Here is a 15085-nt window from a genome sequence, read left to right as displayed (position 1 = left end):
GGCGCTTCCGGTGCCAGGAGGAGGGCGACGGAAAGGGCGGAGGAGGAGGTTCCGCGCGTCGCCGAGGTGGCACCGGCGGCTCCGCCCCGGCGCTCTCCCAGGGCCCCTAGCTTTCCGCTGGGCCTGGCGGAAATGAGCGGCGGCTCCCGGCGGGCGGGCGACGGGCCCCCAGAGCTAGGCGGGCGGCGCCGCTGGTTGGGGACAGACCCCGCCCTGCCAGGCCCCGGAGGCCGCAGACCTGCGCGCAGGCCGGGAGCTGACGGCGCCACGCCCCCAGGGCGTTCGATCCCGCGCGCCACGCCCCCTGCGGCCGCCTGTCCTGCGGAAACACGCCCCCTCCCGCCTCTACGCCTCGACCCCTTCGAGGGGCCCAGGCGGAGCCCAAATCTCCGCCAGCGCCGCCGCCATAGTCAGCGTCGCGTCCTTAGCTCGGCGAAGGACAGGCCTCACGCCGGGACCCCCATCGACTTCTGAGGTGGCCACAGCCCCGCCGCGGCCCCCCGCCCCGAGCCCGGGTTTTCCTCCGCCCACTCGCCCACCGGGCCTCGCGCCCCCGATTCTGCCGTGCCTCGGGATTCTGTTTATCTGGCCTAGCCCCCTCCCCCGCACCTTGCCGCGCGCCCCTGGCTTCTCCTGTCTTCGACCCGGTCCTACAAGCCTCGCGCCCCTCACCCATCGGGTCTCCTGTGCACGCTGTTCGGGGCCTCACGTCGCCCCCACTGGCCTTGCTGCTTAAGCGCCTCCAACCTTAGGCGCCTCCAGCCTACCAGCCCCTTCTCCTAGCCCGTCGCGCCCTGTGCCCTCACTCCACCACCAGGTCTCTGGGTCTTTGGCCCCTGCAGACTCACTCTCCGATGCTTCAATCACTGGAGCTAGCACCCCTTCCCATACTCACTCGGGGTCTCGATCCCCAGCTCCCCAAAACACACACACCCCTCTGGGCTTCGCATACCCCCTTCTCAGGTCTGCTGCCGCCTGTCCCAGGGCCCTGGGATTCACTTTAATTCTAAGGCTGCCCTGCCTCCACTGTCCCCTTTCCTCTGCTCCAAACCAACTCGCTCCATGCTGCATGCAGGGCCTTGGGCCCTCCTTTTAGCCCCCAAATTTTGAGTTCTTTCAGAACAAACACCCCAGTGTTCCTCTGCTTAGGCCTGGCCCCACCCAGCATGCAGCAGGCAACTCCTGGGCCCTGCTTTACCCCACCCAGCCAGACAGCTGTTGCCACATTTGCTGTCCCAACTTCTGGGTGTCCTTGATTTTCTGACCTCCCCTCTCACTCTAGCTTGCCTATTCTCTTTTCCTTGTGTTGCCAGGTGCCAGGATGGTGGGGGAACTCCGCTACAGGGAATTCAGGGTGCCCCTGGGGCCCGGCTTGCATGCCTATCCTGATGAGCTGATACGCCAGCGAGTGGGCCATGATGGGCATCCTGAGTACCAGATCCGCTGGCTCATCCTCCGGCGTGGGGATGACGGGGAAGGGGGTTCTAACCAAGTGGACTGCAAGGCTGAGCACATCCTGCTATGGATGTCCAATGACGAGATCTATGCCAACTGCCACAAGATGCTGGGCGAAGATGGCCAGGTCATCGGGCCCTCCCAGGAGACAGCAGGGGAGGCTGGAGCCCTGGACAAATCTGTGCTGGGGGAGATGGAAACCGATGTGAAGTCTCTGATTCAGAGGGCCCTTCGGCAGCTGGAGGAATGTGAGGGCACCATTCCTCCCGCCCCTCTGCTTCACACTGTCCATGTGCTCAGCGCCTACGCCAGCATTGAGCCCCTCACGGGGGTCTTCAAAGACCCAAGGGTCCTGGACTTGCTCATGCACATGCTCAGTAGTCCCGATTATCAAATTCGCTGGAGCGCAGGCCGGATGATACAAGCCCTGGCTTCCCATGATGCTGGTGAGGGGCAGTGTGGGGAGGAAAGGGGAGCAGGAGAGGGACTGGGTCAGCTTAGCGTCTCACAGGTCCCTGTGACGGAAGCCTCTAATCTCATCAGTATGTAAATGATTCTGTTGCCCTTGTCTTAGGATTGGAAGAAAAGGAGGTGGGAAGGTGAGTGTGGGCATCTCGCAGAAAGGGGAGACTGAATCCTCAAGAACTTCCGATTAACTGTCTTTCTATGCAGAGGAAGAGTTTAGACTATTAGACTATTGTGTATGAGACAGTAATAGGTTAGGATAAGATAGTAAGTTTTGGGTTTTGAAGCAAATCAGCAAATCATGTCATTCTTAGTGTGTGGCAGCAGAAGGAGTGAGAGAGTAGAGCGTCTAAGAGAGATGCCTGGGAAGGGCAAGGTTAGAGAGCTGTTACTGATTGGGGTGTGGGTTACAGGGACCCGGACCCAGATCCTTCTGTCACTGAGCCAGCAGGAGGCCATTGAGAAACACCTGGATTTTGACAGCCGCTGTGCTCTGCTGGCACTGTTTGCACAGGCCACGCTCTCTGAACATCCCATGTCTTTCGAGGGCATTCAGCTGCCCCAGGTATTCTGTGCGGAGTGTTGGGAGGTGGCTGTGGACAAAATCTAGGGATCAGGCCTTTGCACCTGTCCACAGAGGACAGTGTGGAAAGAGGCACTAAAGCTGGAACAAGGGGGACATAGGCCAAAGATTGTGTCCTACAGGTCCCAGGAAGGCTGCTCTTCTCCCTGGTGAAGCGCTATTTGCACGTCACCTCCCTCTTGGATCAGTTGAATGACAGTGCTGTGGAACCAGGAGCCCAGAGCTCCACTCCCGAGGAGTTGAGTGGGGAGAGGGGTCGGCTGGAGCTGGAGTTCAGCATGGCCATGGGCACCCTGATCTCGGAGCTGGTACAGGCCATGCGCTGGGACTGGGCCTCGAGCAGACAGGGGCCCTCGGCACGGCCCTCCTGTTCCATCTTCCAGCCCCGGCTGGCAGATGGAGGCCCAGGGCACCCGCCCGCCCAGGCCCTGCCCTCCCTTAGGAGGTCAAGGCGGTTTCGTCCTCGCTCTGAGTTCGCAAGTGGCAATACCTATGCCTTGTACGTGCGGGACGCGCTGCAGCCGGGCATGCGAGTGCGGATGCTGGACGACTACGAGGAGATCAGTGCCGGGGACGAGGGCGAGTTCCGTCAGAGCAACAATGGCGTGCCCCCTGTGCAGGTGAGCAGAGCGCGGTGGCGTTGGGGGTCTGTGTTGGGTGGGGCATAGCTGGGGCTTCCACACAGGGGACTACTGCAGGCCACCCAAGGAGAAAACCCCAAGAAAATTGGAATGGTTTAAAGGGGGTCAGTGGTGGAGAGGGGGGCTGTTTGGAAGGCTGAGAAAATCTGCCTTTAGGAGACTCTGAGGTCAGGAGAACTCTCTCCCAGGAAGAAGACTGATACAGCAGGACCATCCCAAAGGTCAAGTTCAGGAAGACAGTGTGGTTAAGGCCAGGAGGAAGTGTGGGGCATAAGCCATCAAGGATAGGTGAGGGGAGAGAGCCTGTTCCCGTTTGGGGAAGGCATCCTTTGTGTGCGTGTACGTGTTCTCCATATACCACAGGTTTTGCTCTTTAGAGGTTTTTCCAAACCTGGCCAGGTGGTCACCCTGAGGGCTGTGTGTCCTCATCATCGGGCCACAGCCGGTCATTAGGTGAGAGCTCTCTTCCCCTTCCCTCTCTTTTTTCCCATATCCCCCAGGTGTTGTGGGAGTCAACAGGCCGCACCTATTGGGTACACTGGCACATGCTGGAGATTCTGGGCTTTGAAGAAGACATCGAAGACGTGGTTGAGGCTGATGAGTACCAGGGGGCAGCAGTCAGTGGAGCTGTGGGTGTAGGTGAGCCCAGAGGGGAAGCAGGGATCAGCTCTGTGCAGAGGAGCGGCGGTCTGGCTGGGCGGGCAGTGACGTCCCTGTGCCCCTCTCATTTCCACAGCCCTGCCCTCCTGGCGGTGGAAGCCCATGGCAGAGCTCTACGCTGTGCCCTGCGTGCTGCCTGAGGATGAGGACGCTGAGGAGAGTGAACACCTGAGCCAGGCCGAGTGGTGGGAGCTCCTCTTCTTCATCAAGAAGCTGGATGGACCTGACCATCAGGAGGTTCTCCAGATCCTCCAGGAGAACCTGGATGGGGAGGTAGAGCTGCCCGGAGACACACAGAGGTTGGAGGGCTGGACTGTGACAGAGCATTTGGAAGACTCGGGAAGGGAAGTGGAGGTTGATAGCATAAGGGCTGCAGGGGAGGGGTCTAGGATGTTCGGAGATGTTGGCGAGCTGTTTGGGAGCAGCCCCCATGAGAGACTGGGGATGGAGAAGGTGTATGCAGAACTCCTTTCCCCTGGCAAGTGCCTCTGGAGCCTCTGCGCCGGCAGAGCCGCCTGCAGTGAGAGCTTCTCCCCGATGACAGATTCTGGACGACGAGATCCTGGCCGAGCTGGCCGTGCCCATGGAGTTGGCCCAGGACCTGCTGCTGGCTCTGCCACAGCGACTCGATGACAGCGCTCTCAGGGACCTGCTCAACTGCCATGTCTACAGGAAATACGGGCTCGAGGCCCTGGCAGGGCAGCTGGCCTACCCATCCCTGCTGGAAGCCCAGGCCCAGCCTCAGGAATCAGCAGATGCAGCCAGAGTGGAAGGTGGGGTGCCAAACAGACAGCAGCTCTGCACACTGGCCTCTGGGAGGGCATTAGCCCGGGAGAGATGTCTGTGCTGGTTTTTGTGCAATCCTGTCTGGAAGGGATGGCACTTTAGGAAGAATCTGAAATTTCGAGATAAGCAGTGAATAGAGAAGCAGATATTGTCCTCTCTCCAAAGTATGAAGGAGAGTGTCAAGTTAGAACATTGCAAGAAATTTGAAGCCTTGAAAGCCCTCACATTGAATTTTTTCTATTGTAGAGAAAAACAGATTATTGCATGCTTCCAGATATAGGGAAATGCTCTGCTATTTGCAGATAGGAAGCTCCTTTGCTATTTTAAGAATACAAAATCAAAAGTTTGTCATGAAGCTGTCTTAAAAGTACGTTAAGAGGGCTTCCCTGGTGGCGCACTGGTTGAGAGTCCGCCTGCTGATGCAGGAGACACGGGTTCGTGCCCCGGTCCGGGAAGATCCCACATGCCGTGAAGTGGCTAGGCCCGTGAGCCATGGCCACTGAGCCTGCACGTCCAGAGCCTGTGCTCCGCGACGGGAGAGGCCACAACAGTGAGAGTACCACAAAAAAAAAAAAAAAAAAAGTACATTAAGAGATGCTATGAGATCCCCAAAACTTGGTGTTTAGGGGGAAGAAATGTAAAATACTTTTAGGAGAAATGAGGAAACAAGAGTTGAGAGTTATGAATGTCTCTCCTTTTATGATTTTTCACGTCACTAACAATGGCCAACTCTTGTGACTTCCCCTTTCCTGTAGCAAAAGAAGCCCCGACTCAGTGCCCCAACACTCCCCTGCAGCATCTGGTGGAGGGTTACGGTCTGGCTGGGAAAATCTTCCTGGATCTGGAGCAAGCTCTCAGCTCAGAGGGGCCCCGGGAGAGCGAGGTCAAGCCACTCCTGCTGCAACTGCAGCGGCAGCCCCAGCCCTTCCTCACGCTGATGCGGAGCCTTGACACTCCCGTGGCCAACAAGGCCCTGCACCTGGCCGTTCTGAGGTGAGGGGGTGGTGAGGGGCGCTGCTGGGCAGAGGGGTCTCTGAGGCAGGCTGCACATCTCTCTCCTACTGCCCCCTGCTCCCCAGAATCCTGATGCGGCTGGTGGACTTTCCCGAGGCATTGCTGCTCCCCTGGCATGAGGCCATGGACGCCTGCATGGCCTGCCTGCGGTCCCCAGACACTGACCGAGAGGTACCCCTGCCCTGCCCTGAGGAGATGCTGAGAGGGGGAGGATACCAGGCAGCTTCTGGCAAGGCAGACCCCCTGGGCAGGGCTCGAGAGTGCACCATGGAGACTTTGTGCTCTTGGTTTGGGTTTCATTTTTAAAATTGAATTGTAGTTTTAAAAATAGGTCGTACGTTCACACAGTTCACAAATCAAAACAATATAACAAGGTAGAAACAAAATTCTCACTCCCACCTGAGTCCCTGTCCTCCCAATGCCACCCACATGCCCCTTACAAATGGTAACCGTTTGTATTAATTTATGTATCTTTCCTGTATTTTATTTTGCAGATATAACCCAAATGGGGGATCTTATTTGCCATATCCTTTGTTACATAAAGGATGATATCTATATTACATTAAGAGCCTCAGTGGCTCCTGTTTGGCTGGGCCTGTGAAGGAAAGGGGGGTGAAGGAGGCAGAGGGGACCATCACATCCCAGAGTCCCCTGCCACAGAGCGCTCCTGAGCACAGAAGGCTTGGGAAGTGGTCAGAGAACTAGGGTCATGGAGGCAGCGGGTGTCTGCAGCACACACCTTTGGCGGCTACCCAGATTTTAGCTCTGTGGTGGGCTTACTGAGCGTCCACACATACATCTGGTCCCTCTCGGCCCCCTCTTTGCTGTCACTTGTCTGTGCTTGGGGGTTGAGCATCTCATAACAGCCCCACAGCTGGTTCTTGGGACAGCTGGGCCTGAAAAGAAACAACCGGGGATGCCCCCTGCACCTATTGCCAGCGTAATCAGTAGTCAAGACCCCCAGGGTCCGGGGCATCTCTTGGCTTTTCCATGGCAGTTTGTTTTGTTCTCTAATTCCACCGAGCCCTCATGTCTCCTCATCCTTGTCTTTTTACTTCCTCACTCGGTGAACTGCAGTAGCCCTGGCACCCAGCACACAGTTGGTGTGTAGTCAGTACTACTGAAGACGCTTGTGGTCTGTCCCCTTTATTCACCTCCCCCTGCCTCCTTCCCAGGTGCTCCAGGAGCTGATCCTCTTCCTGCACCACCTGGCCTCGGTGAGCAGGGACTATGCCGTGGTGCTGAATCAGCTGGGAGCCCGAGATGCCATCTCCAAAGCCCTGGAAAAGCACCTGGGAAAGCTGGAGCTGGCTCAGGAGCTGCGGGACATGGTGTTCAAGTGTGAGAAGCATGCGCACCTGTACCGGAAACTCACCACCAACATCCTGGGAGGCTGTATCCAGGTCAGGAGGGAGGGCAGGGGGAAGCCTTTGGGTTCACAGCTGGGTAAGAGTATGAAACCCAAGCAGTGGCAGGGGAAGGGGCTGTGTTCCTGAAGTTGGAAGGCAGGTGAATCTCGTGAACCTGGGGGCGTTTGTTCCTGGCCCCGCTTCCCCAGCTGGTCCTGCTCTGCCAGTGTTACGGAGTTAGTCCCGCTGCTGCTGGGGTTTTTCCTCCACGTGCGTTTCCATGTTCCTGCCCCCTCCCCACACCCCTTCTCTCCGATGTCCGGGCTGCAGATGGTGCTGGGCCAGATCGAAGACCACAGACGAACGCACCGCCCCATCAACATCCCCTTCTTTGACGTGTTCCTCAGATACCTGTGCCAGGGTTCGTGCCTGTCCCCCCGTCACCCCGCGTCCCCACACCTCCATGTGTTTTCCCTCCACACCTGCCAGGGCTGTGACCGCCACCCCTTCCCGCCTGCCCGCAGGCTCCAGCGTGGAGGTGAAGGAGGACAAGTGCTGGGAGAAGGTGGAGGTGTCCTCCAACCCGCACCGGGCCAGCAAGCTGACGGACCGCAACCCCAAGACCTACTGGGAGTCCAGCGGCAGCACCGGCTCCCACTACATCACCCTACACATGCAACAGGGCGTCCTCGTCAGGTAACGTGCTCCACGCCTGTGCCTAGACACACACCCACGCTGTCCTGTGACTTCCCTGCTGTTTGTCTTGGGGAAGCACCCACACCCCCCTGAAGGTGACCAGAGTCCCCTCGGCTGTGTCTGTGAGAACACGACTGGATCCGGTTCCGATTGGTCCCTCTGCCCTGCTCCCAGGCAGCTGGCTCTGCTGGTGGCTGGTGAAGACTCAAGCTACATGCCGGCCAGGGTGGTGGTGTTCGGGGGCGACAGCGCCACCTCCCTTAACACGGAACTCAACTCGGTAGGGACCCCTGTGCCATTAGGCCACCCCTCAAGGGATCCACCCTCCTGCCCAGACCCCAAAATGCCTCTATTCCTCCCTGCTTTGAGCCCCATAGTAGATGAAGTCCATCGCTGTGCCCGTGTGGCAGCATCAGGCCCTGAGCAGTGAGGGTGGCATTAGGACCCCTCGGTCAGGACCCCGCACACCCCAGGGCTGGGGGAGGGAGGGACACAGCGGGCAACAGGAGCAGACTAGGGTTCTTTCAGCACTCCCATCCACACGCGTGACGGCGCTCTCTGTCTGCCACCCCCTTGCCACCAGGTGAACGTGATGCCGTCCGCCAGCCGGGTGGTCCTCCTGGAGAACCTGAACCGCTTCTGGCCTGTCATCCAGATCCGCGTAAAGCGCTGCCAGCAGGTGGGGCAGGGGAGGGGGGACGGCCGTGGGCAGGAGGCTCTGCGGCCTGCAACCGTTGCAGATCTTGGGCCACCTCTCCAGCCCCTCCGGAGGAGGGTATGGGGCCGGCGGAAATGGGCCTTTGCACATTGCAGGGCGGCATCGACACGCGCATTCGGGGATTAGAGGTCCTGGGCCCCAAGCCCACGTTCTGGCCGGTGTTCCGGGAGCAGCTGTGTCGCCACACACGCCTCTTCTACATGGTCAGGGCGCAGGCTTGGAGCCAGGACATCGCGGAGGACCGCAGGAGCCTCCTGCACCTGAGCTCTAGGTGTGTGTGAGTGCGTATGTACCTGTGTGCATGAGAGGGGTAGCTGGCGATCTTAGGCTGGTAGACTCTTAGGCCTAAGGAGTCACTTAGGCCTTCAGCCCCCAACACCTTCCTCCCCACTCTTCTCCCCAGACTCAACGGGGCTCTACGTCAGGAGCAGAATTTTGCCGATCGCTTCCTCCCAGACAGTGAAGCTGCCCGAGCACTGGGCAAGACCTGCTGGGAGGCCCTGGTCAGCCCCCTGGTGCAGAACATCACCTCCCCCGGTAACTGTCCATGCCCCTGGCCCCTTTACTATCCCGTTGCTCGGCCCTGCTCATCAGCCCCTTCTTGCTCTGGCCTAGAGCCACCTGGGTTATGCTCTTGGCCCTATGGATACCTGCGTTCATTCAGTACCCCCAAGCCCCCTCTTCACAGCCCAGGGGCCACCTCCTTTCCCGTGTCTCCTGGCTGCCAGCTGACACCACATGGTCAGGAGGGACCTTGCTACCTCGCTTGCCATATCGCTCTGTCCTGCTGCTCTTTCTTGGCACTCCTGTCCAGCCCAGCTTCCCCACTGCCCTGGAGACATGCCCTGCCTTGGCTTGTTTTTCCCCCGCCTCCAGATGAGGATGGTGTCAGCCCCCTGGGCTGGTTGCTGGACCAGTACCTGGAGTGTCGGGAGGCTGCCCACAACCCGCAGAGCCGCGCAGCAGCTTTCTCCTCACGAGTGCGCCGCCTCACCCACCTGCTGGTGCACGTGGAGCCCTGCGAGACAGCCCCTCCAGTGGTGGCCGCTCCTCGGCCCAGTGAGTGCTGGGGGCTCAGGCGGGAGCTCGGTTGGGGGCCTTCCCTCCCCCAACTCACATACTACAGGTGTCTGTCCCTCCTCACCCCCCCTCCCTGCATGCCCAACCTGTTCATCTTCTGGTTTGTGTCACCCCCACCTGGGAGCATCATTTTGGGTGGCAGAATGTCAGGAAAGAACCCCAGGCTCACCCTCGAATGGGGACCCAGGAGCTGAGGGCTGCCACCGCCTTGCCTCTGCCCCTTCCCCTGTCTCCACAGAGGGCAGAAACAGAAGCCATGACTGGAGCTCCCTGGCCACCCGGGGGCTTCCTGGCAGCATCATGAGAAACCTGACCCGCTGCTGGCGGGCAGTGGTGGAGGAGCAGGTGGGCAGGAGCGGCGGAGGGGGGGCGGGGAGGGAGGGCGGAACCGTGCCGTTGGTTTGTTGGGTTGCCCTTCACACTGCCGCCCCTTCCCACCCTCCAGGTCAGCAGTTTTCTGACCTCACACTGGCGGGATGATGACTTTGTGCCCCGCTACTGCGAACACTTCAGTAATCTGCAGAAGTCAAGCTCCGAGCTGTTTGGGCCACGGGCAGCCTTCTTGCTGGCGCTGCAGAACGGCTGTGCTGGTGCCCTGCTGAAGCTCCCTTTCCTCAGAGCTGCCCACGTAAGCCTCCCATCCACCCCTCCTCTGGGGCCTCTCCCCCGAAACTCTCCCTTCCCGTTCTCGGAATGGCCCACCCTTCCATTCCCACGCAACAAGGAACATGTACAATACTAACATAGAACCATGTTATCAAAAATGCAAAAAAACAGGAATACCCTGGTGGTCCAGTGGTTAGGACTCAGCGCTTTCACTGCTGTGGGCCCAGGTTCCATCCCTGGTTGGGGAACTAAGTTCCCATAAGCCATGCCCACAGCCCCCACCACCCCTCGCAAAAAAAAAAGGAAGATGAAAGAAATGACCCGCTTTGTACCATCCTAATACATCTCGGCATACTTTCTTCTACTTGTGTGCTTGATTTCACATAGTTTATCCACAAGTAGCTAAAATGCTTTATCCTGTTTTCTTTTGACCCTTACATGAAAAGCCATTTTCAGTGTTGCTGTTTGTCTTCAAATTTTGGTATAAATTCCATCCAACAGATGTATCGATACTATAATTTACTCCACCATTCCTGTCATTCCACAAATATTTAATAGGCACAATGTGTCAGGCACTGAGATAAGAGCTGAAGATAGACGAAATCCCTTCCCTCAAAGTTTACAGTCTCCTAGAGAAGATGCACAGTTAAGCAGAGTGCCCTGGTAAACAGAGAGCAGCGAAGTGGGAGCCAGAAGCATGGCTGTAACAACGTGGTGTGACCATCTTTGTGCACATAACTTACAGGAATACCTCCTTTTATTGCTCTTCGCTTTATTGTGCTTTGCAAATAATGCATTTTTTGGCAAATTGAAGGTTTGTGGCAACCCTGTGTTGTCAGGTGATGGTCAGCATTTCTTAGCAATAAAGTATTGTTTAATTAAGGTATGTACACTGTTTTTTAGGCATAATGCTATTGCACACTTAATACACTATGGTATAATGTAAACATCCTTTTGTATGCGCTGGGAAACCAGAAAATTTGCGTGACTTGCTTTATTGCGGTGGCAAACCCGCCATATCTCTGAGGTGTGCTTGTGTCTCCTTGCATTGAGTTACTATTGTTAGTTTGATTTTAGACATGCTAAATGTGAAAAAAACAGTTTTCAGGGCTTCCCTGGTGGCGCAGTGGTTGAGAATCTGCCTGCTAATGCAGGGGACACGGGTTCGAGCCCTGGACTGGGAGGATCCCACAAGCCGCAGAGCAACTAGGCCCGTGAGCCACAACTACTGAGCCTGCGTGTCTGGAGCCTGTGCTCCGCAACAAGAGAGGCCACGATAGTGAGAAGCCCACGCACCGCGATGAAGAGTGGCCCCCACTTGCCACAACTAGAGAAAGCCCTCGCACAGAAACGAAGACCCAACACAGCAAAAATAAATTAATTAATTAATAAACTCCTACCCCCAACATCTTCTTTAAAAAACAAACAAAAAACAGTTTTCATCATTTTAGTATTGTTAATGTATGCAGTTATTAATGATTTTATAAGAGTTTTATAAAATCGCTGACCAGTTGATGAACCTGCTGGCCATTCATATCTCCTTCCTCAGAACCTCCCCCTGTTCCCACTCACCTCCTCCGTTCTCTCCTGTGCTCTCCCCACTGCCCAGGTAAGCGAGCAGTTTGCACGGCACATCGACCAGCGGATCCAGGGCAGCCGGATCGGTGGGGCCCGGGGGATGGAGATGCTGGCCCAACTGCAGCGATGCCTGGAAACCGTCCTGATCTTCTCTGGCCTGGAGATAGCCACCACTTTCGAGCATTACTACCAGTGAGTGTGGACCAAGAGAGTGGGATGTGGGGGGACGCAGGATGACGGGCAGGGCCAGCCCTTGGGGCTGGGAGGCCGGGTTCCTGGCAGGCTGGAGTCCTGGAGCGGGGGGCCATGCCGAGCCCCCACGCTGAGGCTCGGCCTGGGCTGTGCGTGCTGCAGGCACTACATGGCGGACCGTCTCCTGAGCGTGGGCTCGAGCTGGCTGGAGGGGGCCGTGCTGGAGCAGATCGGCCCCTGCTTCCCCAACCGCCTGCCCCAGCAGATGTTGCGGAGCCTGAGCACCTCGGAGGAGCTGCAGCGCCAGTTCCACGTGTACCAGCTCCAGCGGCTTGATCAGGAGCTCCTGAAGCTGGAGGACACAGAGAAGAAAATACAGGTGGGCGCTGGGGAAGGGCATTAGCAAGTGGGAGGGTGGGAGGCACAGAGAGAGGCACGGGGCAGACCAGAGGAGCCACTGGCTTTGGGGCACCCTGTGTTCCGTCGTCTTCAGGTGAGCCACGAGGCCAGCGGCAGGGGGCACGAGAGAGGGACCGGAGAGGAAGCTGAGCTGGAAGCTGGGGCAGCACTGGCGGCCGGGGCGGGAGAGGAGGCGGCGGAGGAGGAGGATGAGAACGAGGACCTTTACTATGAAGGGGCGATGCCAGAAGTGTCTGTGCTCGTCCTGTCACCACGCTGCTGGCCCACTGCCTCCATCTGCCACACGCTCAACCCCAGAACCTGCCTGCCTGCCTACCTGAGGGGCACCTTGAACCGATACTCCAACTTCTACAACAAGAGTGAGCACCTGGCCGAGAGAACTGGGGGCTGGGACACCGGGAAAGAACCTGGGCTTGGGGGTGACCCCTGGGGCTGGCAGCCTTCACGGGGTAGATTTGAGGAAAAGGGCAGGAGCTTAGGTTTGGGGTGGGGCTACAGGCGCCAGATCCCCAGCCTGTTGTCTTTTCTGTCTTTAAGACCCAGGACTCCCTTTGTGGGTGGTGGGGAGGATGGAGGCAGGAGGCACCTGAGACCACCAGAGAGTGGTGGGTGTCTCGTTCCTGGTCAGTCATCGTAACCTAAGCTCCCCAGTGGGGGCTGATCCTGGGCTGGGCAGCGACAAAGGAAAGGGGGTGAGACTTAGACACTGCCCTCAGGGAGCTCCTACACTCCTGGGGGAGACGTTTCCAGTTTGATGAGAGCCCCAGTCCTTCCTCACTTCATGGTTTTGTCTCCCTTAAAAATTGGGGAACTCCTCGAAGGCACTGATCACAGCCTGCCTGGCACAGGGTGGGCTCCCCTTACCCAGGAGGCAGACACAGAGAGGGCTGAGCTCTGGAAGCTCAGACCAGGAACCACAGTGTCCAGAAACACTGGGCCCCAGACTCTGCAGAGATTAACGGGGACAAAGCTCCACTGATGGTGCGTCCTCACCAGCCCCCCTGACTCCCTCCTCCTCCCTGACACTCAGGTCAGAGCTACCCTGCCCTAGAGCAGGCCCCGCAGAGGCGACTGCAGTGGACGTGGCTGGGCCGGGCTGAACTGCAGTTTGGGGACCAGACGCTGCATGTGTCCACCATGCAGATGTGGCTGCTGCTGCATCTCAATGAGCTGAAGGTGGCCCAGCCCCTCACGCCTCCCTGCTCTCTCCCACCTGTCCTTCCTTTTCTTTCCCTCCACCCTCTCTGCTCCACCTCCTGGGGAGGCCCTGACGCTTCCCCTCTCTTCCTAAGGCCGTCTCCGTGGAGAGTCTGCTGGCGCTCTCGGGGCTGTCTCCAGACATGCTGAATCAGGCAGTTGGGCCTCTTACCTCTTCAAGGGGCCCCCTGGACCTTCATGAGACAAAAGATGCCCCAGGAGGTCTGTACTTAGGGCCCCGGGGCCTCTGCCCTGAGCTGGGGCCAGCCTCCTCGAGGCCCCCCCCCCCACCAAGTGACCAGCGCTTATTTCAGGGGTGCTCAAGATTCGAGATGGTAGCGAGGAACCCAGGCCTCGGAGGGGCAACGTGTGGCTCATCCCAGCTCAGACATACCTGAAAGCTGAGGACGAAGAGGGCCGGAACTTGGAGAAGAGACGGAACCTTCTCAACTGCCTCATTGTCCGAATCCTCAAGGCCCACGGGGACGAGGGCCTGCACGTTGATCAGCTTGTCTGCCGGGTAGGCGGGGGTGGGCGTTGGGTGAGGAGGCTTTGCCAGGGGCAGGGGGCAGTCCACAGGAGGAGATGGATCCACATTTGAAGTCCCTGGCTCACTGTAGAGCCTGTAGTGGGTCAGGAGTGGGGTTGGGGTGCCCCTCATGGCCTCGCTGTCCTGGGGCTGGGAGCTAGAGGTACGGTAAGCTGGGCGTCTGACATATCGTTTCTCCTCCCCGCTCCATACCAGGTGCTGGAGGCTTGGCAGAAGGGCCCGTGTCCTCCCAGGGGCTTGGTTAGCAGCCTTGGCAGGGGGTCCACCTGCAGCAGTGCTGATGTCCTCTCCTGTGTCTTGCACCTCCTGGGCAAGGGCACAGTGAGACGCCAGGATGACCGGCCCCAGATGCTGTCCTACGCAGTCCCCGTGACTGTGATGGAGCCTCACACCGAGTCCCTGAACCCCGGCTCCTCGGGCCCAAACCCACCCCTCACCTTCCACACCCTGCAGATTCGCTCCCGGGGCGTGCCCTATGCCTCCTGCACAAGCACCCAGAGCTTCTCTACCTTCCGGTAGCCCTGGAGACGGGCTCAGGGTTATGTAGGGCGGCGCTTTCTACAGAATAAAATGCAGCAGTTTGATTACTTGGCCTGTGTGGTGACCGCAAGGGAGCTGACAGGGACAGGGGCTTTCCTGGCTGGAAGGGGAGAAGAGCCCTGCGCTCTGAGGCAGTCTCATGAGGAGAGACTCATGAGGAGTCTCTCTTCGGTGAGGATGGCAGGCTGGGGAGGTGGGTAGAGGGAGTCGGGTGTGACTGAGCATCCCCTTCCTGGCCGGGGGATAAAGTGGACTCCAGGGATGGGTCTTCACAGAGGGTATGTGGTCAGATGTGCTTTCACCTTGGCAGGGTGGAGATTCAAGCCCATCTTGCCACGTGCTGGATGGCTTGCAACTTCGGCAGATCATCCAGCAGGGCTCCATTTCACTTGTTTGTGGAAATTGGACAGTCACTGTGGGACTCACGTGTGGGAGCCTTTGACACGGTGAAGGCTTTGCCACCAAGTCCCTCTTCTGGCCACCACGCTCAGCAGTGTGGTGCACGGCGCTGTCCCGAGGTAAGGCTGACAAGGGGACGGTGAGGTAAAGGACCCT

General features: G+C 58.3%; 1 protein-coding gene across 4 annotated transcripts; it reads left to right on the top strand.

The window, feature by feature from the left end:
• The first annotated feature begins 328 nt into the window (after positions 1 to 328).
• On the top strand, positions 329 to 14509 carry CUL7 (cullin 7). Of its 4 annotated transcripts, XM_065886364.1 has the most exons (26): positions 329 to 374; positions 1314 to 1997; positions 2334 to 2485; positions 2626 to 3123; positions 3645 to 3783; positions 3881 to 4077; positions 4349 to 4577; positions 5346 to 5583; positions 5670 to 5775; positions 6780 to 7007; positions 7284 to 7374; positions 7478 to 7649; positions 7824 to 7929; positions 8233 to 8328; positions 8463 to 8638; positions 8771 to 8904; positions 9244 to 9426; positions 9686 to 9792; positions 9893 to 10075; positions 11663 to 11823; positions 11986 to 12219; positions 12334 to 12602; positions 13274 to 13419; positions 13536 to 13662; positions 13755 to 13960; positions 14186 to 14509. In XM_065886364.1, exons 2-26 carry the CDS (start codon positions 1322 to 1324, stop codon positions 14507 to 14509), a joined length of 5178 nt encoding a protein of 1725 aa, XP_065742436.1. In that variant the 5' UTR covers positions 329 to 374; positions 1314 to 1321. The 4 variants fall into 4 exon arrangements, with proteins under 4 accessions (XP_065742436.1, XP_065742433.1, XP_065742432.1 ...); XM_065886361.1 differs by lacking the exon at positions 329 to 374 and having other exon boundaries at positions 1322 to 1901; XM_065886360.1 differs by lacking the exon at positions 329 to 374 and having other exon boundaries at positions 1322 to 1901; positions 13743 to 13960.
• Positions 14510 to 15085: the final 576 nt, after the last annotated feature.

The sequence above is a fragment of the Phocoena phocoena genome, chromosome 10, assembly GCF_963924675.1.
Source record: "Phocoena phocoena chromosome 10, mPhoPho1.1, whole genome shotgun sequence".
Lineage (NCBI taxonomy): Eukaryota > Metazoa > Chordata > Mammalia > Artiodactyla > Phocoenidae > Phocoena > Phocoena phocoena.
The sequence above is the reverse complement of the archived record's forward strand: the minus strand, read 5'-3'. Positions and strand labels throughout refer to the sequence as shown.

Coding starts and splice junctions, on each gene's coding strand:
- CUL7 (XM_065886364.1), top strand. CDS start 1,322: ATGGTGGGGGAACTCCGCTACAGGGAATTCAGGGTGCCCCTGGGGCCC. Junction 5,776..6,779: donor CCCCAGACACTGACCGAGAG/GTACCCCTGCCC, acceptor CCTCCTTCCCAG/GTGCTCCAGGAGCTGATCCT. Junction 7,375..7,477: donor CCTCAGATACCTGTGCCAGG/GTTCGTGCCTGT, acceptor GCCTGCCCGCAG/GCTCCAGCGTGGAGGTGAAG.